Raw genomic sequence first — 25,547 nt, forward strand, 5'->3', positions numbered from 1 at the left:
AGAGACAGGTGCTTTCTGTGATAACCTGGGAATTTTGCCAGTTGCCAAGGACCCAGAATTGGTTCATTCTGCCTTTCCTGTTGCACAATGGAGATGTAGCTTTTTGTTGTGTCCATTGGGTGCCCCTTGGCATGTGAAGATGCATATGCAGTAGCTGTCCTTATGACCTATTCCAGATTAAGCACTCACTGTTTGCAGCAATAGATGTAACAGGTTGCGTTCAGCACATTTCATTGTTTGCTTAGGCCCAGTTCTATGGCAATCAGTAAGAAGACAGAAAAAATTGTAAAGTTTTGGAAGAGTGGATTTGATAGTGCAGCTGTCCAGACCTGTGTTCCCATGTATTTTTACTACAGGTGTAATTGTTCTTTAAAACTGCTCTTACATGAGTAAGAGCTTGGTACTGTGTGAGAACAGAGCCCATAGGACCCCTCCTTCCACAAATTTCCTTGTTAGAGCTAAGCAATAAATCATATTTATTTGTTTATGTCAAAGGCTCTAAGAAGCTTCCAGTTTCCATGTGAGCAGGTGATGTTACCTGAGACCCCTTCAACTTCAGGTTTGTGTTTGATATTATCCTTGCAGAGGCTTTCCCTCCCAAAATTATTTGAGAATGGGCTGGGGGTGAAATCAGAGAAATCAGCTGTTTGAGGGGATGCATATGTGTGGGATGTGACTGAAGTGGACGTAGGCTCCACAAATGTCCTAATTTTTTGTTCTATTCATAATAACTTTTCTACCTTTGTTTCCTCAGTTGCTATAATAGTTGAGGATGCTGCTATTACTTAAATCATTCACAGCAGTGTTTTGTGATCTCTTTTTGCTTGATGGTTGATCATTTCAGTGCATCGAAGTACTCAAAGCATCTACTGAGTAAACTGAGTACTCTACCTGAGTAAAGTTTCTCACCCTCTCTGATTTAAAACTGCCGATCAAGAAGATCAGTATAGACTTCTTATGTTTCAATCAATTTTGTTATGTTTTAGCATATTGGTAAATGTAATTTTCTTTCAAGGTCACTGCTCTTTTTTTAACCTGACATCTTTCGCTTTTCTACAGTTCACGCTTTGAGGCTAGCTGACATTAAAACAGTCACTGCAATAGGAAGTTTGCAAAGAGTAAGTACAAGCGGGAAGTGTGCTCAATGTGACCCATTTCCTCCATTGTGATGATGAAGTGAGCTGATGATGTAGTTTGGGGTCCCAGTTAGGGCGTTTAGGACTTGATTCTTTCCGCAAGCATCAAAGGCTTCTGGTGAAAAATGACTGGAAATACCTGCTGTTCAGTGTTCTAGTATGCCCTGAGTCTAAAAATAGCCAGCTGACTTCGTGCAGGAGGAAATGTGATCACAGTGCTCTTGCAGAGAACCATGATATTTGATTAGAGTGCTCGGATTTTCCTAGCAATGAGCATAACAGGTCAAATAACTGGAAGAAGAAGCTGGGAAAATTAAAACTGGGAAAAAGTACAATTTTGGTGATCACCACAAATTATTGAGAAATGCAGTAGATTTTCCATCCTGTTGAAGCAGTTTCTGTAGAGACTGATTTCCTGTCTAGAAGGCAAAGGCTGTAGGCCAATCACAAAGATATACTTCTGATGTATAAATCACTGGATAAAGTTCTCCTGCCTGTTCTAATACGGTCAAATTTGGATTATCTTTGCTTATCTTAATAGTTGGAAGTGAATATCTGAAATAGAATTGAGGCCCTATTTAAAGCATTTAACCACAATTCTCAGGCTTTGAAGAAGTGTAGCAATGCACATTGGGCAAAAATTGGTAGCCATTGCAGGGCTACAACTGTAAAGAAATGGGGGAGATTCTCAGTTATCACAAAACCACTTTCAAATTTGAGGTAGTATTCATCAAGGCATCAAACTTTTTATTGGGATGAAAGCTTTCTACTAGAAAATCAGCACTCCTGGACTCCTTGTGAGTACCTCCCTCTTTAGAAGAAAATAATTGTCTGGAATCCAAAGGCGTTTCATCGGTATCAGATGCATGGCCCTTTAGTGCAAGTCTTTTTTGTGCTAATGTCTTTGTTGCTTGTGGATGGTGCCATAGAAAAACATATAAACAATCTTCTTTCAAGGAACGTCTACTTTCCTAGAGCAAACATCTCTGTTACTGTCTCCTCCTCAGACTCTCTGAAATCAATGAAGTTCCTCTGTTTAATGCTAAAGGTTTTTTTAACAGACACCTTACTGGCTGAGTGCCATCCATGTGAATTATCTACATGACTTCAGGTCATGTCTCTTGTTGAAAATGAGTAGATCCAGAGCAATGTGGTTTAGAACAACTTTTCATTTGACTGAATTTGAGTTCTAGTCAAATTTTATTTTAAGCCATATGTAATAAATTCATTAATGAAATCACTAACTAAGAAAGGATTACCAGACTATGAAAATATACTGTAATAAGGAAGCCCTGGAAAAGAACTTAGATCTATGTATAACTACAGTGCAGTGGTGAAGAGTATGTCGAAAACAATGCTATCTATAATAGGAGTGGAATACTGTAGGGGAACAGCATATGTAGAGATAGTTTACCCTTTGCTTAATGCTAATCTTCTTGCTTGTTCACAGACACCAGGATCTGGTGTACACCATGAGGATTTACTCCAAAGGTAACAAGGAATTGTTAGCATTGCTAAGTGTCATAATACTAATTTATATGGTATCACAGTGCAGGAATTGGGCCCAATTAAGTCTTATTATTGTTTTGTAGAGAGGAGGACAAAGGCTATGCAAAATATGAAGGATTTTGAGATACTGGATCCTTTCCAGTCCTTAGTTAACAGAAATTCTTTGTACTTATGCAAAATGTAGAACTATCTTAGAGTTGCAATAACCTCGATTAAGAATCATTGCTACATGATGAATCCTAGGAAGTAAATATCAACATATACTAGTTAGAGACCAGAAAGCAGGAATTTATCAAAGCAAATAAAGAACCCAGGAGTCCTGATCCCAAGAATCCTCTGGTTGGATGATTCCCAGTGCTTCACAGACAAGCCTTACTCCATTTTCTTCTTTCATGCCCCCTTAGCAGATCTACATCATCAAGTGAATGTATGGCTAAACCTTGTAGATGCACATCTGCATAGGTCTTTTAGCTCTGCACAGACAAACTTTAAAAGACGAATTTTTTTTAATGTTTGCACAATCATCTGTGTCCACTTGTATGTGGATGCACACAGAGGTCCCTGCATTACTTATATGTATGCATAAGCACAATTATTGCAACATACAGAGTCAGAAAAAAAAAATATATTTAAGATTGTTCTTATGCAGCAGTAGCTGATGACATGATGATTTTGGGGAAAGAAAGTTCTCATCCTTAATTTCAGCAGCTGCCATGAATACACATTTTGAGCTGTAGCATATCTAATAAGAAATTGAGGCTGTGCTGTAATAGAATTTTTCTTTGAGAAACGTAGTAACAGCAACTTCCTGTTTTCTCTTCCCTTTCTATAGCACAGGAAAGAGCCTTCTTGAAGTAAGCGTGGAAACTTTAGCAGGTGTGTCTTGCTGTCACACTGAAACTCAAGCAAATTGAACAGCATGCTGGCAGGAGCTCCAGGGCCTTGCTGGGCTGCAGAACAGGTGCAGCACAAGTACACTGCAAGGGTGTAAGCGAAGCCCCTGTACTTGGGGAACATGAGTACAGCCAGGCTGGGTTATCTGTGCTGGCTTTAAAGAGACTGTCCAAATAGACAAATAGCAGTGAATAAGGGGTGCTGGCAGACTGCTGCAAGAGTCTTACACACCCAACAAGGATTTTTGGGATGCTACCACTACCCATGCCACAGTCCCTGCTGGTGTGTGCTTGCTGCCTATGCTAGCGCAGTGAAATCTTGTGTGAATTTGCCTGTCCGGTACCCTTTCCACTACCACGTGTTCAGGATTTACACTGGAGCTGCCATAGATGCACCGCATATGTTAATTCATCACCTGTCAGCTGGTTCCAGCCGGCTCTGAAGGCAACCTTGACTTGCTTGAAAGGTGTTGCAAGTAAAACCTTCCGGTCCGCTGAAATGCTGAGTTGAGTAGTGGATAGCTCCAGGGTCCTCCCCTCCAAATCTGCCTAGTATCTTAATGTCACCTCCATTTCCCCGTGAAAGGGGTTTAAAACCTGGCAGCTTCAGCAGGCTGTCTCTGGGTAGCCCTTCCCTGTAGCTTCATTTTGATAGCTGCCTGTTTTTAAATCCACCTATGCTACTTGTGCCTGCCATGAGAGATGAGGATGGAGGTTTCTGACCTGAGTCTGGAGGAAAACACAGACATCAAACCTCCACTTAAGAAAGTGAGTACCAAAACCAGCAAGAACAGCTGCAGAGGGCTTGGACATACATCTCATGCCTTCCAAGAGATCCTCAGATTTTACATTTTCTGGTTGTTTTAGTTCTGTTGTGTTTATAATGAAACGGTAGAGTAGCAGTCCCTTGTATGCAGAAATCTTCTAACCGTGTATGTCATTCAGCTCTCATTAGCCGTTTTAATCCCTCGGTCCTACACCAGTCTCCTCCGCCTGGCACAAAGGGAGCAACACCAGACAGTCAAGCCATGTAAGTCTGAGGGGTTTTTGGCTGGACAGTTGATTTCCAGCTGGTAAGGTAGAGGGTGGAAGCCTTTGGTGCTGGAGCACTTCACTGGTCACAGAATATGTTCAGTACTGGCAGAGGCTGCACAGACCCTCCAGGGACAGACCCTGTCACTCTGGCTCAATTGTCACCTCTTAGCAGGAGCAGAAACAAAGCCCACTGTGTGCTTTGGTGTCTGGATCACCTGACTTAACATCAGGTCTCCCTCTTCATAGCTGCAAAACAAATTTTCTGGCTCAAATAGAATTAGAGGTGTGCCTACCAAGCAGTGTCTGCTGTTTTCATCTAAGTGCACATGTCTGAAAGTGAGATGCTTGAATATGAGCTAATCACCCGAGGCTCTCTGTGTAGCACAGACAAGTGTCTAATCTTAACACATTTAGGAGAGAAGATTAATCCCACCTGAAGTCTCAAATGTTGTTTGTGTTAATGGTAAAAATCAGCCAAAGCTTTACCCTCACTGATGCCTTTATAGTTTCTCTTTTCTTTTCTGCTTTTCAGAGACCTCCTGCATCAAGCTGAAGAAATAGTGAAGCTCATGAAAGAGAATCAGGTTTGCTTAAAACACAGGACAATTCAGAGAGCTTGGTGTTGAAGCAGAAGAAGGGAGAAATGTGATTAAATACTTTAAACAGCACTCAAAACTTTCTTCAAAGTAAAAAATGCCATTTCTTTAGGTTAACAGACTTTGGTCTTTCTGTTATAAATATGAATCAATTCTGTACCTTTTGAGTACAGAGTTTTGTTCTTGAAAGTATCCCATCTGGTTTGTCAGAGGGGCTGAAGAGCTTGGTAGAGAAGCCAGTATGTTTGTTTTCTATTGGTTAAGGATGCGAGACCTCTGCTAGCTGCACTCCATAACTGTGCCAGTGTTTCTGAGAAGAACACAAATAATAACTCTCAGTATTTGCCTCTTCGGTTTCCTCTTGGTCCTTTAGGTTCATATTTTCAAAAAGGACAGTAAAGACCTAGATATGTTTTGGCTGATGTCAGTGGTTGATGCTGGTGAGAGCTTGAATTGTCACTCATGGTCAAGTCCTTTGTAAATCCCATCCTGGAGTTTTATACGTTCATTTTTCTTAATGCTGAGGCATGTTGTTTTGTAAAATGGTCTTGATGTAATGGGAAAATGTAATTGCCAAGGTGATTCTGCTACTGACTCTTCAATCTACAGGGAGTCTGTTCGACTGTACATGGACTTAGCATACATTTTTGTGGAACTGAGTGGTTCTAACCAATGCTCTTCAGGATTGGTGAGAACTGCCTAATAAACATAGCACAGTTGAGCAGGGCTCTAGCTCTCAGATATTTGTTCCAGTCTGTGTCACACTAGTGGGATAAAATCTCAGCTGTTCAGGAACATTAACCCTGTTAGCAAGCTTGCAACAGTGATGTAAAGAAGCAGCATCAAGCTCTGTGCTAACTTGTGTGTGCTTGTCTTCTCCAATGGCAGCAGCAATTTCTGGCTCTATTCTGAGCTTTTTATAGGTGTGCCTTCAGCTTTAATTGCAGCATTTGCTGCCTAACCATCCATTTACTGTCTATTCTAGAGAAAAGCTGGATGGCTTGTCAAATGGAAATGATCAGGGTGGCCAGGATTGGGCCATGGACTCCTGCTGGGTTTTGCTGATTTAAAGCCATAGCAAATCTTGTGTGAGAAAGGAAAATAGCAAATAGGTCTCTTATCATCCTATTCCTTCTTTTTTTTTTTTTTTTTTTTTTTTATCACGATTTTTTTTAGTGCTGGAACCCCATGTTCTTCCTGTGCCTCCACACACCTGGTAAGCTTTTCATGGGGTGGATTAGCGGTCAAGGCAGGTGGTTATGAAACTTTCCCAGACTCTGCTCTCTGCCATAGTGAACTAAAGGAGTAACTAGTTCCCGGATATTGAAATGACTCTATTCAGTGATGTAAGCTCCTGGCACATGATGTGTTTTGTATTTATAAACATCTGTACTTAATTTGTGATCCCAAGTCTGAGATGCTGTAGCAAAATATCTTTTCCACCTTCAAGTCTAAAGATACTTTTCTTCCCCGTTCTTGTCTTAGACAACATATTAAAAAAAAATATACAGGCAGTTAAATTACAAGATGTTCCATGGGATTGTTTTTCTTGGTGCTGGCTAAGGCTGAATCAAGAATATAGTGGTTGTTAGTAACCCTTCAGTACACAGCTCAGCACACAGGGTTTGTGATTCTTGGCAAATTGGTAACTTTGTTTTTTCTAGTTTTGATGGCATTTCTCATTTCATTTACAGAAGAACTGCGTATTGCACAACCTGGAACAACTTAAAACTGTCTTGGATTTTTTGTATAAAAAGGTAAGATTTATTCATCAGCCTTGAATACCTGAATCCTTTGCTGAGTCTTCCAGTCTCCCTCACTGAACTAGGGCTTGTACCACTGTTCAGGTGACTTAGAACACCAGTCTCATTGGCTCAGTTCCTTGTCACTGAGTTTTATTCCTGTTTTTAAAAAGTTGATGCATGCAAACAGAAAGGATGGATGGGTAACTGCTTTGTTTTGCAACACAAGCTGATGTACCACTCAGTCTCTGTTTTCTTAAGTGATTTCTATGAAAACTGGAGTACATCTATCTGAAAGTCATTCATGTTTAACAGGACTGTTTGTGAAAATAACTGATATCTAATTCCTGGATGTGTGGAGCTACCTAAGCAGCATGCAGGCTTCTAACTACCTGGTGATGACTGTTACAGACCAGAAAAAACACCCATTAAAAATATGTATCATTAATCTTTTTTTCCTATTATGTGTTTATTTTAAGATCTCAGCATTTCTAAAGGTTTTCTAGCTGGCTGAGCTAAGAATTATCCACTTACCTAGGATGGTTTCTGGACAAGGATATATCACTGCTAAAACAGACTATTAACTGTTTATCTGAAGTATTTCAGTAGCATCTTCCAAGAATTTTGTTTTGCTGGATTGAAGAGCTAGAGAATATTCTAAACCTGCTAATATTTGATTGCATCAGGCCATAACCACTTGTTTTTCTCAAACTGACTTCAACAAATGTTGTGCATGGGTGAAGTTCCACCCACACATTCTCTTCAGAGTCTCTCCACTATTATTTACAGAATCTGTTTATGTGCACTTGTAAAAGTGAAATATCATTATGTAAATGGAAATCTGCTTTCTGCCTGGGGGAGAGGTGAGACGGGATGCAGGAGTGCATGTGCTGTTATACAGGACATTTCATCCCCAGCTTTGCATTGGTACGTTGCCACAAAAACGGCAGTTCCTAGTTCATTTGAGTTCAATTCAGTTGGCTGATGGCCACTTTGGTTATGTAAAATGAATTGCTGGGCTTCAGTCAAGAAGTCATGGTCACAAGTACTTCATGAATGATGTTCAACATTATTCTAGATGGCAGGCATAGGAATAGAGTTCAGAGCAGAACTGGCAAAGACTTAATTATTGATTTTATGCAGGCAGAATCCCAGGCCAGAGGAAACACATGTGAAGTTGTAGACATAACTTACTGTTATCACTACTTGCTGATCTTTAATTGCAAATATAACATGATTAATTTTTGCTTTGTTACTGTAGGTTCCCAAGGCCTTTGTAAATCTGGTGGATTCCACTGAACTCACAATTTTCTCTCTTGCATGCCAAGATTACAATAATGTCAGGTAACAGAGGTTTCTTTAAATGATGGACACTGTCTCCTGCTAGTGTTCAGACACATAGCTATGTATACATATTGACTTTATAACTGAGGTAGAGCCTTCTGAACAGTTTTTTCTGCCCTTAATACAAAAGCATGACAAATATTTTAGGTCTCCATTTTGTTTCTGATAAACTCTCTCTGCAAGGCATATTTTTACCAGGAGTAAGTGCTTTTAATGCTGCCAAGTTGGATAGCATACGTTTAAATATTGGGCCAGAGTGGGGGAAAAAGAGAAAGCCTTGACGCTGTACAAGCACTGTTCAGCAACAGCCAAAGCATTGGTGTGTTATCAACAGTTTTAGCCACAAATCCAAAACACAGCACCATATGGGCTGCTATGAAGAAAATTAACTCCATCCCAGCCAGACCCAGTACTGTGATTATAGTCACAAGACTGCACAATCTACCTATCCTCAGCTTTTTAGTCAGTGGTACTTCTGTTCTGTAACTCTTGAGTCAAAAACTCTGAAGGCTCTTCATACGTTTAAGTTTCTAGGTATCAATGGTCACAAAAGGAATAACTAGACTTAAAGCACATTAATAGGCTATGTGAAAGCTACTACTTGGTCTTAGGGTATGGCAGGATGGAGAACATCCGACTTGTCAGTTCCTTATGGTAACTGCATGCTTAGATGTTTTCATCTATCTCCCTTTCTCAGTACCTTCTAACAAAAGTGTGAGTAGCTTATGTCCCAATTTAGTATGGAGTAGGAGTGTGCACATGGACAGTTATAATGGAGTAGTTTACAGCTGATGAGATTCCACTCCATTTTACTCCACAGTAATTTTTTTTCCCTGTGTCATAAGACACTATATGTACTAATATAGTTATCCTGAAGTGTTTCACAAGCTTTGCATGTATACAACACAGGAGATGTTCCATTAGTCAAGGAAGGGGTCTGGCTGCTGTGTAACCACGTGCTTAACAACCAGTATAAGCAGAGGAGAAGCTTTCCTTGTCAAAAGCAACTGCACAGAGCATTGTAGCTTATTTTTCCTGCACAGGCACTAAGGGGGGAAATGCGAGACAGGTAAATAAGATTTGGAAAAGATTGATTTAGGAATAATGGGCCTTTCCATATATTGAAGACCTTAAAAAAAAAAATTAAATAGATCTATTTTCTTTTCCTCTGAAGAAGTGTTATATTTCCTTTTCAATTTAAGGCAATTTGCTTTCTTGTCAGTATGTTCTTGTCCCTGTGTTTATCTGGCTGAACAGTTCCACCAGCTTGCAAGCCTTGCACTTTACTGTTTCATAAACTCCTGGGTTCATCTCAGCCTCAGGCCCGGATTGTCTCCCAGATAAGGGCCCCAGCATTTGGCTACCAAGTCTTCATTTTGAACTGTGCTTTGAAAGAAAAACATAAGCCCATACCAACCGATGAAATCTCAAAGTGTCTAAAAGAATAGTGGCTGACACGCCCAGTCCCATGTCAGTACCTAACTTTAGGCATTGATGTTTGTTACATAATATGGATTTAAAGTTTCTTCCTTTATTAGTTTCTAATAACTAGAAGTGTTGTCTGCACTAAAAGTAGTGTGTCAACCCAATTTTTAGGTATGTAACTCTCCTCATCTCTTTTATGAGGTTCTTCTATTGGGCTTGGGTAAGATTCTGGTCCTGAGTTCATATGTCTTTCACTGACCTGTAGTGACCAAAGCACTTTAACAGACAACTTCCATTTTTATAGGTTTAGCTAGAGTTCTGTGAAAAGGAGAGAGTGTCTAATCATGACAGGTACTTACTGCTTACATATGCAAATCCCACAAAAAGATTTCTCAGATTGCTGTTCATCCAGACATTTTCCACTGAGTATCTTTGCTGAAACCAGACTAATCTTAAATGTATCTTTTATTGTTCCTGTCTATAGCCTTGGGAGGTCTGAGCTCTTCAACTAGCTGCAGAAATATGCAGTAGGCACATCTCACTTTGCAGGTCAGAAATTTGGCTGGGATTGGTTAGCTGCCTGACAGTGTCTGGCCATCCTTTAGTATATATAATTTTTGGCAGCATTAAGCTTCCTTCTGCATTTCTAGATGCAGGTCTTACTGCCAAATACGAAGGCAAAAGTTTCTGTGAAAGTATTCTGAGTATGTTTAATTCTCCTGTATGGCTATAGAGGGGGAAATGTTTGAAAATGAGTGCAGCCGCTATTTTAAGCGTGAGCATGCTGCTAGCTTGTGAGACCCCATGCTAATCCAAGTCTGGTATATCTGTCATCTGAATCCAAATCAAGAAGCAATCCAAAGCTCTGGATGTGGACATCTATATCATTCTATGTTTATATCAAAAATTAGGATGTTCCATGTAGCTTTCCCTATACATGCAACAATTTAGTCTTCAAGATATGTCAGTGCCTTAAAAGAGTTCATTCATGCTATTTGTATTGTTTGTCAAAAGTTGATAATGTCTTTCATGTTTTTAATTCTTTTCTGCAGCAATCCAGGCAGGAATCAGTGCAATTGTATTGGTGAACACTCCACATTAGATGATAATATATTGAGGTGGTCCTATCAGGTATGGCATCTTCTGTGTTGTTTGACTCTCATTGCTAGTTACATCTATTCATTTTCTGGATTAGACTGAAGTGAGGAGTTAAGGAAGGAATAGCAATGAGGCAGTTGAGTAAGAGGGTTTTTTACCACATGTCCACAGCAATCCTGACCCCATTTCTTAGATCGGGAACATTGGAGATGAGCTCTCTCTATACCCAGGTGATCTTAGTATCTCTTGAAGTTTCTGATGACTATATAGAGAAATGATCCATCTTGTCCGGTAACCTGGCACATGACTTAAAAGAGGGAAACTTTCTTTTAAGCAAAGACAGTTGTGCTAGAATTCATTTTAAAAATGACAGGGAGGCAATAAGCACTGACTTTTCATTGCTGCCTTAAGATTGCTGCTCTTTCAAAGAGTAAATTACAGTAAATCAGTGTAGCTTTCTTATAACTACAAGGAGCTTACAGTTATTGTGTAAGAAGATAACATTAAATTACTGTCCTTGTTCTGGATTACAGAATTTTATTATTGCGGTTTATTAGGGATGGGAATAATCTTAGTTCACTTTAAACCCTGACGAATTGCACATATATTATTACACTCTTTACCTGATAATACTCATCTGATTAAATGGTTGTCTATTCAGGATGCTTGGGAAAAACTGATGGAGTCTGAGAGGTTTAATCAAAAGGATGACTTCACTGTCGTTCCTCAGCCTTCTCTCCAAGAAAGAAATCTGCTGCTCAGACGAGTGAGTATACTCGAGTTGCTCCTTCTTTCTGGATGGTATCTGTTGAGATTGAGTGCAATATTCAGCTGGCTCTCGCCTGTCTAGGCTATGTGTAATGCTAGAAAACAAGGGTAGTCGGACATATGCAGAACACACTTCAGGAACAAACACCGGGGTCCTGAGAGTGGAGCTTTCGCTTCACACAGCATCAGTCGGAGACCCTCTGTTATTTGAATGCAATGTTCCTGGAGAAATCAAGTCACAGCACCTCTGTCATGAACGTCTGGCAATTGTCAGTGCTGCTAATTTTTCCATATCTTTGCAGTCATCAGCATATTTATCCCTGAGTATGCTCATGTGTGTTTAGCAACAAAAGTAAAAAAAGTGGATAACAAGAAGCATTTAAAAATGGGTCAGGGGGGGAATAATAAAGGTCTTGTAAACTGTTGGAAAGTATACTTAGCTCCTTGCAATGAGATTAATGCAGTCTGGGAACCTGTGAATGAATTTTGTCCAGATTTTGTATTTGGTATAGCCAGCGGAGAATGTATGTAGATAGGGTTGCCTGGGATGTCAGACATGATTTTGTTGTAAGTGATCTTTAAGGGGAAGTTCAAAGGTCAAGGTTGTCTTAGACCTGGCAATGAAGAGGGAAAATATTACTTCCTCGATAATGGTTCACTCAGAGCAAGGTATCAAAATCCAACATGTAACATTAGGTGGTTATTGGTAAAACAGGTGGTGCTGAGTCATGGTCTGGTTCCTGGGCATCAAAATAGCTCCTTGAATTTCTGGGAATTCCATTGCTCCCCTCAGCTCAGTATCAGAACAAATTGAACTGGGAGAAGAAATTTGTCTTCCAGGAAGGTTGGGGTCTGCTATGTTGAAAAATCTTCTTTTGCTGCTGGGTCATCTTATGTCAGGCTTGTTTTGTTGATGGCTCGTCCATATGCAAATGGCAGACTTTTAACTTTCACAGCATTGCTTTTTCTTTTAGTAAATTGCTCTGTTATTGCCTTAAATGCCATCTTATGTCATAGGTGGATTCTTTATTTTTTCTGATTTGTGGTACACCTGCAGGCCAACATGTATAATCTTCCAAACTCTTCCAACAGTTCTTATTTATGAATAAATAAGCATGATCTCTTAAGACAAATTCGGCATGCTTCCACTTTTTAAATGCATGTAAGTTTTAGCTAGAGGAAGTGTTTATTCCAAATCATTCATGTGATCACCTCTCTGAGTCTCCCTGATCTCTGGTATGTCATTATTGTGATCATGCTTTGCTGTTGCTCTGGTCGTCTTGTCCTGTTGATGTGCAGTCCCTTACGGTGGTAGGTACAGCAATCACAAGAACAGCATCTGTTCTGTCTTGACGCACCAGCAGTAACTGAGATCAGCAACAAGTGGCTTAATGAGAGTACCAGAAATTGATATTCTTTTGGATATGAATATTATTTTACAGATCAAGACCTTTTGAGGCTAAATATCTTATCTTTCCATATTCTTTAAGTGTTTTCTCAGGGTTGAAATGCTTTCTCTTTCAGGGCAGGGATGGTTTCATTACCACATCAAAGACACAAGTGGAAACTCTGGAAGAAGAATATACTTTCATGGCTGTGGGCCTCTGGAACAACATGGTGAGTACCACAGACAGTGTTGCTTACTGGACTAAGTACAGATGCCTGCTAACAACTCCACACTAACCAGGCTTTGAGTAGTGAGAAGGTGGGGGAAGGAAGAGTATAGGAAAGAAACATCCCATGACTGCTATCCTCCACCATGCAGAGAGACTGCACTCAAATAATGCTAAATGTCCTACCTACCCAAGACAAATCTCTTGCTGTTCTGTAGCTGCTACTTATGTCAAGAGCTTTTTAGAAAGGTTTCCAAAGTAGCCACTTGGGGAAGTCTCAGGGAGTAAATGAGCTGTGACAGACCCTCCTTTTGCTAGGTCTGTGACATGTGGCAAAGTGACAAATGAGGCTCATTCTAACCTGAGATTATAGCGATTATACCCTTCTGATTACTCTGTTCTGTATTCATCCCCCCTCTTTACTAGTGAGCCTCATTATGTTATCTCCTCCTTAACCATCATCCTTCTACTGCTGTTGCTCACAGTAAAAGCTGATAGACAGCCTTGAGGAGCTCCTGTTACTCCCTCAAGAGTTTGATGTCCTACCCAGCTGAGGAAAGACCAACAAATTGTGCCTTCTAATGGGTGGAAGAGGGTGTCTAAAAGACCCACTTGACCTTGAACTTGATGACCAATTCTGCAGGAGGCTGTTTCCTTCTTCAGACTTGAGCTGCTGACGCAGCATTTGTGTGACTGAGTGGATGCATGTACAGCTGGAGGGGTTTGCATTTTTAAATTGATGATGGGGGCAAGTGAAGAAATGGGAGCTGCTTTTCAATATGAATGAGACAAAAAAGCAGGCATGTGGTTTTGGAGTCACCAGAGCAAAGTAGGATGTTACTGCTTAGTGCATTATATTTGGATATGCCCTGATACCAGTGTTTTTGGATAAGATGTCGATTTTACTATTCCTTCTGATTTAGCAACTTTCAAAATTTTCTGCTTTTTTTACTAATAACCCTCTTATACACATGCTTTTTTAATTAGAAAGAATCTGCAATGGCCAATTAAAGAGAAAAAAACTTTTTTGCTTGTTTTGCAGTCCACGTGTTAATAAGATTTTCATTTGAGAGCACCTACTATTCCTGTGTCTGTCCAAATTATCCTAAGCACGAAGGAAGAAATGTCTAATGCAACTGCCTTTAACCATGTTTAAAAATAAATCCAAGCAGATTGGCATGTTCTTGTTTCCCTTTATGCTAATTTTGGCAGTAGTAATGCTGTTGTAGCCTTGATAATTTAAAGAAGCAGGATTTGCAGGAATAGGCTTTTATTCAACCAGATGATATAGCTAGAAAAACCATACAGTCATTTTAATAAAAGATGTTATCTTTTAGTTAAAGTTAGTAGGACTTTAGTTAGTAGGAGCCAAAGAGTTAAAAATTGATCAGTTGCTGAAGCTCTAACCTTGGAACAACCAAGCTGCATCCAGTTATCTCCTCTGTTGTTATCTGTGACATTCCTTATCATGATGTCAAAGTTCCTACCTCAGTTCTTCAATCATAAAATAGATGCCATAATAAGATACACGTTGGCTTCTTTATCATTGTTTTGCCTTAGTCCCACTATGCAATTACTGTCATTAGACAAATGAACAAAGCAAACACTGAAAGTCAGATTCCTGAAGTATGAACTGAACAGTCTCTCTGTTTCTAGCAGTTCTCTGTAAAGAAGCTGAGTGAGTTACTTTAACAGCCCATGTCTCAGTGTCCCCATCGGTGTTGGAGATCTTTATCAAGATCACACAATCACCATCACCTAAACATGATCGGTAAGACACTAGAAAGCAGTGGCATATCCTCCTCAGATACTAATCATTATAAATATTGAAGCTAGTTGGGAGCAAGCCACGCAAAGTATGAACATACAGTTTGCTGTGAAAAATGGCCCTTTACATCTGCTTAGTGTGGGTATTTCCATCACCAAATTTTCAAAATGTAATGCTGAATATGTTTTCAGCTAGTGCAGAAAATTAATGCTTCTGATTGGAGAGGGACCACAGTGCCACCAGTTTGCCAGCCCATTTTATGCCTTTCCAGAAGGAATTGTTTGAGGCCAACTGAAACTAAAGCTGTTGGATTCTGAGATACACCTAACTGTGGCAATAGATCAGCCTGAACAAACATGTTTTCTAGGGCTTATCAGTGGGAAACTGATCTGCAGCTTTGAGTAATATCCTTTTCTTTTATCAGATTTGGCAATTAGAAGAGTTCATGTGCTTCTAATGGGCTTCACTTTCATTTTTTTTCCCAGAGTGTAGCTTTTTTTTTTTTTTTCCTATGGCCTCTTACTGTCCAGCTCCTTAGATTTCAATTTCTGCAGAATCCAATAGTAGGCATCTTGAATATTCCTTGCAAGTAGTTGTGATGGCGTCATTCCCAGTGTGAAACAGGTATATTGCCTTCTCCAAATGCAGGCTCTGTATAAGGGGAGAGGGACAGGGCTTATCTCCTGAAGTTTAATAAATCATGCAGACATACTCAGTCAACTCAGCATCGATTTCTCTTTCCTGTCCTCTCAAATTCTTACACTTGCAACAAATTCCTTTTGTCCCTTTAGATTTTTTTTTTATTTGCAGCTTCTGCTAACAGAAGACCCTTCCTCTTTCCTCTGCTTCATTTTTCTGTCCCTAACCCTTTTCTGCACTGACTTGATTTGTTCTCCTTGTCTCTCTTCTTGAGCATCCCATTCTTTGGTATATTACTCTATTCTTCTCACTTTAACTGCTAAGAGCATTTTGTGGAAACAGTAGAGGTGAAAATCTAAAAGCATAATGAAGTTGGTACTTTTTAGGATGGCTGCATTAGGGCCAGTTACCCAGACTCAGGCAGTGAGCGTGCTGGGGAGCCACCAGAACCAGAGAATTGTCATAAAGGAGGCAAATACCAAGTTTGCTTTATTTAAGAGTTCTCCCTCAGTGTGAGGGGACAGCCTAGGTGATCTGGCAGGAGAGAAAAACATGGCAAAACCCGTATCTTGCTACTGGTTTGAAGGGAGACTACAGGAATGGTAGCATTCCCGTCTTAACTCCTTTCCTCCCGTTTTTGTGCCTCCTCTTTGATTTAGTGGAACTTTCTTAGTATAGATGCAATCATCAGAAAGGCACCTCTCTGGGTAGGTTCCTTGTTGGCTTGTGATGGTATTCTCCCATGATGTAAAACCAGAAGGTAATAAAGATGCTTTCAGCATAAAAAGCACTGGCAGGTGTCCTCACCTGGTAAAGGTCGCTCTGGTTCCACTGGGAAGTCCAGTTAATAGTTTATGCTACCTGCTTCAAAAAAGAAACAAACCAACCCTCAATGCAGTATTTGGAACTGATAGGAAATCGAGATCATGAGTTGTGGAGCAGCAAACACAGCAGAATGAGGTGGTGCTACAGAACAGCATTCAGAGAGTTTCTCTCCTACTGTTGCCTGCCAGGTTGCCCTTACCTTGTTTTGAGGTTTGGTACCAGCCTCCTTCTTGGAATGATTACCTGCTTGTTGGCCAAAGGGCAAAACCTTGACAATCTAGTGGCAATTGGCAGTAGGACTGCACTTCAGACTGTTTGAGAAGCAGCTGAGCTAGCAGGTGCTAAGAACTTGTCCTAGGCATGGCTGGATATTTTACCGAAACATTTCTAGCTATCTAGGAGCAATGTGGTTCATATGCTGAGCACATCAGACAACAGTCAGCTAAATTACATTGGGTAGCTAGGAAGAGCTGAGGGAGGTTGATTGTTTACTTGGACAGCTTTGATATTTACCACAGAGAGACTGATTGATTAATTTTGGCAAATGCCTACAATTTTACCTCTGAAAATATACCTGGGGACAAAGCTCCTTTCACGTGTGTAAAGAACTTAGACAAGAAGCTCTTGCTCTCTGGCATTCTCTTGTATAACAGAAAAGACCACAGATAAACCTACCCTGCAACTGTGAGAGAAACTGAAACCAGGCAAGAACCTGAATGGGAACAGCACTGCAGGAGGCTGCCTGTGCCTCTCTTCTGTGTTTACAGTGACTGCTGCAGTACCGGAGCAGACCAGCACGTAGCCAGCCTGCATGACAGATATGCTGGAATTCAGGGGAGGTTTTGACTGACCACAGCGCTGACTTGGTGCCCAATTTCCTGACCAGGACCTTGCAGTTCTGATGCATGGGAGTTGTCGGTGTTTACTGGGAGAACAGCGTCCCTGAACTGTCTGGAATGAATTTCCTCCTGGCGAAACTCGTTCTCATCACCCAACAACATAAAAGTGCCTAATACTTGTTTGAAATGCATTCCTAGCCAAGAAATACCACTGTTGTCCCATGTTCTGTGGGATGATTCTGTGCTGGAAGAAGAATATTTTCTTTTAAGAATGTCATTAAATAGATACTGTTTTGCCCTAGGAGGATGGGAGAGTACCAGCTTCCAATGTATCTTTTGAGTTTCATTATTTTTGCACGTTTCAGGGCATTCCTTTTATTCCTCAAAAAAAAGCAGTGACTCTGTTTCTTCAGATGCTTCTTTCAAAAAATATAAGCTCTGTAAGCCTCTATTTCTCTAAATTTTCCCATTATTTTCATTGATGGAACAACCAAAATAGAATATAACATTCCTGTCTAGAATGTATCAGTGACGTCAAGCCTGTTATTGTGTTTTCCAGACCCTTCAATCCTGTTTCTTTTGTAGTCTGCTGCTTCTGGCAGCTGCTGCTGCTGGTGCAAGCTGAGCAGACATTCGCTGAGGAATCTAAATCCCTGGCAAACTCTTTTGGTTGTGATTGCAATTTAATTAGCACCCAGCAAGGTGCCTGAACAGGTGAAGTTATTCTTTGTGGTATTTACCACTTTGTGCTGTCAGTATTGGGTTTTGAATCATTCCATGATTTTTTCATTAACAACAATCCACTCTCTGTCTTGTTAGAAGGTGGCCAACAAATAGAAGTATTATCAAGCAATTATAAAGAATGTATGCGGAGTTGGAGGGCACCTTTTTGATGTTGTCTAACATGTATGAAAATGTATATGAGGAAACAGTTCTGGAAGGTGGGATAAATTAAGCAAGCTTTTAGTTGCACAGGCTACAGCCACCAGAGGATTGGTGTGTGACCTTGTGTATTTCTGACTGCTGAAAAATGAATTTGCAGCAGAGGGACTACATAAATTTGAGTTTGCAAGACAGAAGGAGTTAATGCAACTGAATGTATTACCAAAATGAAAGATTTTTAGTTTTCTGTTTATATTAGAGATTTTGTATTTTCCGCTTCTGAGGTAAAGTGATGTGATTTACCCAAGTCTTCAGTGTACAATCTGAGTCAAAACTGCATTTTCCAAGGAGCTTCAGTAACACCAATTTTACTTCAGTTTCGACGCACTCAAAGTTGCTTTTCCTCCCACACAAAAGCTTTTATGTTTCTTTATACTTTTATATAAAAACTGTAAACCATGAACTTCCAAGTGTGACTTGCTCAAGAGTTTCACAGCCTGGGAGAAGACAAAAAATGTGGTGGATGAGGCCTGGGAGGATGGACAGGCTGTGCAAGGAGTTGTTACCTGGCAGCTGAGCTGTGGCAACCCACCCTTTGCTTTCTCATACCCAGACCATCGGGGAAGTAAAACTGGCTTGCAAATTGCAGTTAAGTTTAAACTTCATAACCATAAAGGGGGGAAAACTAATCATGAGGATGGTTTAAGCTATGCGCTTCTAGAGCATGTCTACGGTTACTGTTGTTGAGCTGATAAATAGCAACTCGATTGCAAGCAGTAGAATGCTGTGGTATAAGATCAGTGCCTTGTGGGAAAAACACAGGGTCGACATTCCTAGAGTTAATGTGTGGATGGTTGTTTTAACGATGATGCGATGACAGTCTGATCATATGAGAGGCCTTGTTCCTTGCTTTTGTAGGTATACATGTGGTATGTCATACATAGATAAATATTTATCATAAGCAAAACAAGTTTTTAAATATATATATGGACCTGATGGAAAACTCCGGGCACTAGAGCCTTTGAGTTGCTGCTGCTCTCCCTTCCCCACACAGCATGTATACAATTTATCTGTTCTCTCCCTTTCCAGATAGAGCCAGTTGGACAGAAGCAGCCTTATGGTGTCACAAAAATGCTTCAGGTCCAGTGTCCATCTCAGGTAAAAGCGTTTCCATATTACTGTGAGATTTTATTTACTCTTTGCAGAATTTCCAAGTTCTCAAATACTGTTGTTGTTTTCTTAAGTTCTTGGGAATGTGTACTTGCCCAATATATTGCACTGTTAAAAATTTAGTATTCTTAAAGTTCATTGACACAGACTCTTTATTTTCTAAAGATGAAACTCTGAAAACAAGAACTTTTGACACAATTTAGTTAAATCATCTTACTGTATCAGATATTCTTTTATTCAAAATATAACTAGCTAATCTGAATTTATTAATTGTGGCTATCAAGGGTTCATTATCTGTATTAAAATCTGTGTCAGCAATAAAAATTAATCTATATATTTTATATAATTTTTCTGTCATTTGACTCTGTCTGCTGTCAGGTTTAACTATTTTAGTCCCTAGAGCTGTCAATACCCCAGTAGTATTTTCAGGGTCTGAGCATCTCAGGTTCAAAGAACAGGTTCTTGAATGTTTTTGCATTTAAGCTATGACTTCAATAATTTGATAGTGATAAAATATTACTGGCATCCAAAGGCTTCACTGAACAGCAATTAAAGCATCAAAGAAATTGAATTCTGTGTTTTGTTTGATGTTAGGTTTAAGGCAAGAGGTGGTGCTGTGCCTAGAGCATACTAGGGCTTAATTTTCAGGTCTAACCAGGTTTACTTCACTAGTGCAATATTCATCCCAAAATTAATACTGTAAAGATTTTCTTCTCTTGGAAAATCGAGCCAGAAGTCTTTAACATCAGCTGTCTCTGTTTCCACGAGCATTGTTAAACATACTCTCTTCACTCTGCAGGAAAATCCATATTTGTTCACATATAGAAATAGTAACTACTCATCTTCCCTGGAGACATCAAACACCAAAGAAACATCTCAGGTATAGTAGGACTGTTTGCATCATATAGACAGAGTGTATTCAGGGAGTGGGGCAGGTGGGTGAGAGTGTGTTGCGGCCTAATTAAACAGTGCTACCGGGAAAGCTAAATACAAAGTTGTCCATGCTTGACTAAATAGTCAGATGCTTAATAGCACATTTTCTCCTTGGTGGATTTTATGGAGTGTGATTTAAGGTAGGTGTGTTCAGACAGCCTAAAGTAAGTCTTGCCTTCACTGTTAAGAACCTTTGTAAAACATCTGGATAACAATGTTAATTTCCCTGGGATAAGAGGCTAGTGAAAATAGGACCATTTAGTCCTACCATGGAAGAAACTAGATCAGATCAGTACGACACCACTGTGTGAGTCTGATTTAATCTCATTTGCGCCATAGTAAAACTGAAGGACAATGGATTTTTCATTTTTCTTTTTTGTGAGATAGTTGCAGATTAGATGTGCAGAGATAAACAGCCGTGGTTGTTTTTTGGTTGGTTTTTTTTTTTTTTTAATCATGGTATTCTGATTCTGAACAGAACTTGGTGTTCCCAAGCAGCTACAGAGGGAGGTGATAATGCTCATTTTCATGCCCCAGAACACAGTGTCTAGACCACATCTGCACTCAAAATGGCCTGTACGTCATTGGAATAGTAATATACATTTCTCCTCTTATTTTAATATAATGGCATCTGTTTTGTTAGTTACTCAGGGTGTTTAGACCTCTGCATGGGGCAAGTACCTACCCCTCTGATTTTTGGTAGTAGCTGTGGTGTAGGAGGCAAGAAGCAACACTGTGTTATGTGGGTTTTCTTAAATTAAAAAAACAAAATGGAGCAATGGGACAAGCCACACAAGTATCTTTTCCTTAGGCAAGTTAGGCTACTTAAGGAGTTCTGTAAAGAGATTTGGAGCAAGCACATGTCCTTGGGTCTTGTGCAATGGTGTGCTCTGGTATACAGATGGTCAGCCTTCACTATAGACCCTGGGGATGTTTCTGTCAGTAGGCTGCAGCCCCAAGGAGCCAAGAGGGCAAATCCCTGGCTACACATAGAGATTTGCATGTGGAGAAGTCAAGCTCATGGCCTGCTGACAAAGATATGATTTCTTGCTGGGATATTATTCTAGGGATGTTCAGTTTCTCACAAAAAGATGTGAGCTCACCTAGCTCAGAGTATGGGTGCACAAAATGTATAGCTGAATGCAGCACGGCACAGAAACTGAAATAACTGGCCCCACTGGTAGGCGAGAGCTGTGCTGCACTAATATGGCCATGTGACTTCTGAGCAGTCTGAGCTTGTGTCTGCCTTCAAAGGGCAGTTGTAGGCATGGCCTGAAGACAGGAAATTCATTAATCCAATGCTCTGAGACAGAAATGGTTTGTCACAACCAGAGTGTAGTGAGTCTGATGTAAAGTCTTGCCCTCTCTGTCTTTACAGGAGAAGAGTTATGGAACAAATATTCCTTGCTTTGACCGGGATCCCTCTGATACAGTTCCGGTTTCAGGTACAGTCCTATGCAATTGTATTGTAGAGCTACTTCATTTGATGATAGAAGGAAAACAGGAACTGGGTTTAGTTAGGAAGGTATGCTTTTATATGAAGCAGTGCACTCTGTTGACAGTGGCTTTTAAGATTCTTTTTGGAACAACTTAAGTAGTTGTATAACAAGATGCAAGTTTTCCCTCAAGGATGGTGAAAGCTTATACAACTGCACCTTCCATGTACAAAGAAGTGACAGTGGAAAAGACAGGAGGTAGTCGGGTACTTCAGTTGCTGGAGTGGGAAAACTGATTATGTATGGAGTAGGGGCTCTTGTCAATGCAGTCTTGGGTGCAAAAAGCCACATAAAATTCTGCCCCCGGGTGGGTTTTGTCTTCCCTCAGAAGCTGTGATGGTCCCCAGATTTCTACCCTGTGCTGGCACTAGAGCTGTGTCTGCTTTTCAGTTGCTTCCACTAGTTAAAAGGAATTTGAATAAGCACAGATGCAAGACTGAAATCTTACTGCCTCACTTGTTGCTGTAGCTAATGCCCAGCTATGGCACCAAGAATAATTTCTGATTTGATAAGTCTCTGTGTATCTCATTCTGAGATGATGCTGTCATTAATATTAAAATACTGTCTTTGCAATGCTTTATGCTTATTCTAAGGAAAATCTTGGATAATCATCACAATTTTTTTATATCCTCTCTCCCTTACACTACCTTTATTTTTTTGTTTATTAGTTCATAATTTAAAACCAGCAGATATTCAGGTGATTGGTGCCCTGGGAGATTCACTCACAGTAAGTAAAGATCACTGGATAGCCAGTTACTTGTTAAACCAAGTAATGAAAAAGCATTTCTGAATTTTTAACCCTAGAAATAGAATACATACAGTTACACCCTATTGAGCCATACACATTTTTCACATATTCTTTTCCATACTCCACCTTGACTGACTGGCAATCAGATTATGAGTCTAATCTGAGTGTACAGTTCCCATTTAACATCCACAGGAGTGCTACACAGAGAAGAGCTGCAAGATTTGATCGGGCAGCAAGAAAACCAGCCTGCTAGAGTGGTCTCACAATGATTGCTTTTCTTTACTGATTCTAGGCAATTTGTGAGGTATTGGCCTTCAAAGTTATTATAGTAAGCAGCATAAATAGAAAAAATTCTGCAGCTAATTGTGTGTATGTGTGTGTGTATGTGTATATATGTGTATATATATATATATATATATGATAATACCAAGGCCTATAAAGCCATGTCCACTTACACTAACTAAATATTTGAGTAAAATTGCAATAGATCATCAGGTATGTCAAGTGTAACTTTTCTTGAGAGTTTTAACACTATTCCTGGAACTATGTAAACTCGTTACCCCTAGACTGGCTGTGATTCTGCAATCAGTGACAACTGCTTCACTGCTTATATCCTAATTCATGTTTCTTATGTGTTCTGTGCTAATTACAACATTAAATCCTTGTAGTCTCCTTTCTTGAGGAAACTGGGGGAGGGAAGATGTAAAATCACCGTGCCACTTTTTAATGTGAGGAACACTATAAATTATTCATTCAGAACCATTGCGATGTTATTTATTCCTTATGTAAATTTAGAATTATATGAATATCTGAACATCCTCAACCAATTTTTCCCCACTTGATCTAATCAAGAAGTTGATAGAAGAAGGTAACGCACTGGAGCAGAGTTAAAATACCCTCAGCCCTTGATCCTCTTGAAAACAAGGATCTGTGATATTTGGGGAAGACAACGTAGCTTGCTTCATTAATACACTAATTATTTTCTCTAAGATCACTTAGAGAACTAATTACTGTAGAAATTCTTATTTTCTGAAGGTGATCTCCTCTCCTCTTCTACTTCCAGGCAGGTAATGGGGCATCATCCAAACCCCATAATGTTCTGGATGTCCTGACTCAATACCGAGGTGTTTCTTGGAGGTGAGTCCCAGGAATTTTCCCCACAGTGGGAGGGAATCCATTTTCTTGGGTTTTAATATGTATAGTTGTTTTTATAGCAAATGGAGGCTTGTGGAGAATGAATTTTACTTTGTTTTGCTTTGAGCCACATGGTTGTGCTATTACTCATGATAAATAAAATACTCAAAGTAGTGGCTATCTAGAGCACAATGTACAGTAGCTGGAATAGGCCTGGACATGCAGATGAAACAGGGTCCTTGTTAAGATGGTCTCTTCTCCTCTCACAGTTGTAGCTATTGCTAAGGGGACATCTAGATCCCGGTGCCATCGCACCACTTGCGCGTTCTGCATTTCTGGCCCTGCCATTTCTGTATCCTGCCTGCTTTTCCCCTCTGTCGCCCGTGTCACCCATTTATCTCTTTTAAGATCAGCAATCTACAAAAAGTCAAAATGGGATCTTTTTTGCTGCTGCTGTTTCATACGCAGTATGAAGGATTTCCTTGACCCTTTCCCAGTATTGCTTACATCATGCAGAACAGTTTATGAATTATGAGTACAGACTTTTACATATGCAGCATTTTATTAGACAGGTCAAAAAGCCACTCTGAAAAAAGGCAATCATGTTCGCTTGTTATTCTGCAACTGTATGATTTAACACCTAACCTGTCAGGCTGATTTTCTGTTCATCATTTCCTACCCACCTGAGCCACTGCAGCTCAAGTGGGTAAGAATTAAATGGATACTACAGAGGTGTTCTAAATCCAACTTTTTATATTTTGATCTTTAGTAATAATCTACTGACATTTTTTGGGAAAAAATATACTAGCATTTTCTACAGCATGAAGGGGAGTAAAGAGCACACAGACATATGGTGAATTTTACCAGCCTAGTAGTATTCTTCCAGTTGAGTGAAATGGGGGGTGAAAGGTATTGAATATACTTATCACTCTGAAATATATGCTTTTAAAACTTGTTGTTATGGATACAAAAGATTTGTTAACTGAAAATGGAAGTAATAAATATTTTAATAGGAACAACAATAGCAAAGATGGCAGCTTTTAAAAATTCTCATTTCTTTCAGCTAGGTTTGAACATATGCCAAAACACATGAGAAAACTGAAAGGACATCTAGTGTACAGGGCTTTTAATATGATTATTATGATTATGACAGAGTCTCTGATTTTGTGACCCCGTTGGTATGCACACGAAGGGCTGTCTTTGACTTAGTACAACCACCAGAGAATGTGCTGTATGCATGGATAGAAGCCCCATAAGGGGGAGCTCTCTTACTTAGTCCACTGCCTTACCAAGTCCATCGTATCTTGGAACATTTTTTTTTTCCTTGTTCTTTCTTTTTAACAGTGTTGGAGGAAATGAAAACATAAGCACAGTCACGACACTAGCAAGTAAGTGACTTTTTCCGTATACTTGATAAATATCTGGAGCTGTTTATTGGCACAGCTGTTATTATAAAAGAAGACATGAAGAAAGGTTTACAAATTGTAACATGACAGAACCAATCCCTTTGTATTCAGTGTCCAGTGCTGAGTAAAAGTTGCGTAACAACCAGACTGTAATTTGCTGTGCATGACTTAACTGTATTTTGTAATTCCTGGGGGCTTGGTTGTTTCAGTTATATTTCTGTCCAAAATGTGTTGGGGACAGATGAAGCAATGATCTTACATCATAGCCTAAAGAAACTATTTTGACTGTATGGGAAAGTTGTTTTAGGCAGGAGCAGAATCATGTTACAAGATCAGATTTTATATGCCTTTAGAGGTCAGGGCATTTTAGATTTGGGTGTTTGTAAGGCTGCTTTGTAACCTAAGATCTAGAAGGGAATCTTGGGTCTTTGGGGTTAATACATCTGGGGAGATCAGGCTAAAGGATTTGATTCCAACTCATCTGCAGTTAGAGTATGACGGCATGAGAGTCTCCTGACTGATCATAGGGTTACTCACCCTCACTTACC

At 39.8% G+C, this 25,547-nt stretch overlaps 1 protein-coding gene across 1 annotated transcript in view; it reads left to right on the forward strand.

The window, feature by feature from the left end:
* PLB1 (phospholipase B1) overlaps window positions 1–25,547 on the forward strand; it is a 93,403-nt gene that overhangs the window by 3,662 nt on the left and 64,194 nt on the right. The window contains exons 3-19 of the mRNA XM_026844615.1: window positions 496–559; window positions 1,060–1,118; window positions 2,587–2,627; window positions 3,478–3,521; window positions 4,484–4,568; window positions 5,106–5,157; window positions 6,864–6,926; window positions 8,173–8,255; window positions 10,733–10,811; window positions 11,440–11,544; window positions 13,071–13,163; window positions 19,202–19,270; window positions 20,082–20,162; window positions 21,594–21,660; window positions 22,380–22,438; window positions 23,523–23,596; window positions 24,938–24,981. Of these exons, the coding sequence (XP_026700416.1) occupies window positions 496–559; window positions 1,060–1,118; window positions 2,587–2,627; window positions 3,478–3,521; window positions 4,484–4,568; window positions 5,106–5,157; window positions 6,864–6,926; window positions 8,173–8,255; window positions 10,733–10,811; window positions 11,440–11,544; window positions 13,071–13,163; window positions 19,202–19,270; window positions 20,082–20,162; window positions 21,594–21,660; window positions 22,380–22,438; window positions 23,523–23,596; window positions 24,938–24,981 (1,162 nt within the window). The remainder of the gene's footprint in view (window positions 1–495; window positions 560–1,059; window positions 1,119–2,586; window positions 2,628–3,477; window positions 3,522–4,483; window positions 4,569–5,105; window positions 5,158–6,863; window positions 6,927–8,172; window positions 8,256–10,732; window positions 10,812–11,439; window positions 11,545–13,070; window positions 13,164–19,201; window positions 19,271–20,081; window positions 20,163–21,593; window positions 21,661–22,379; window positions 22,439–23,522; window positions 23,597–24,937; window positions 24,982–25,547) is intronic.

The sequence above is a fragment of the Athene cunicularia genome, assembly GCF_003259725.1.
Source record: "Athene cunicularia isolate RWA chromosome 3 unlocalized genomic scaffold, athCun1 chr3_part1, whole genome shotgun sequence".
NCBI classification, from domain to species: Eukaryota; Metazoa; Chordata; class Aves; order Strigiformes; family Strigidae; genus Athene; species Athene cunicularia.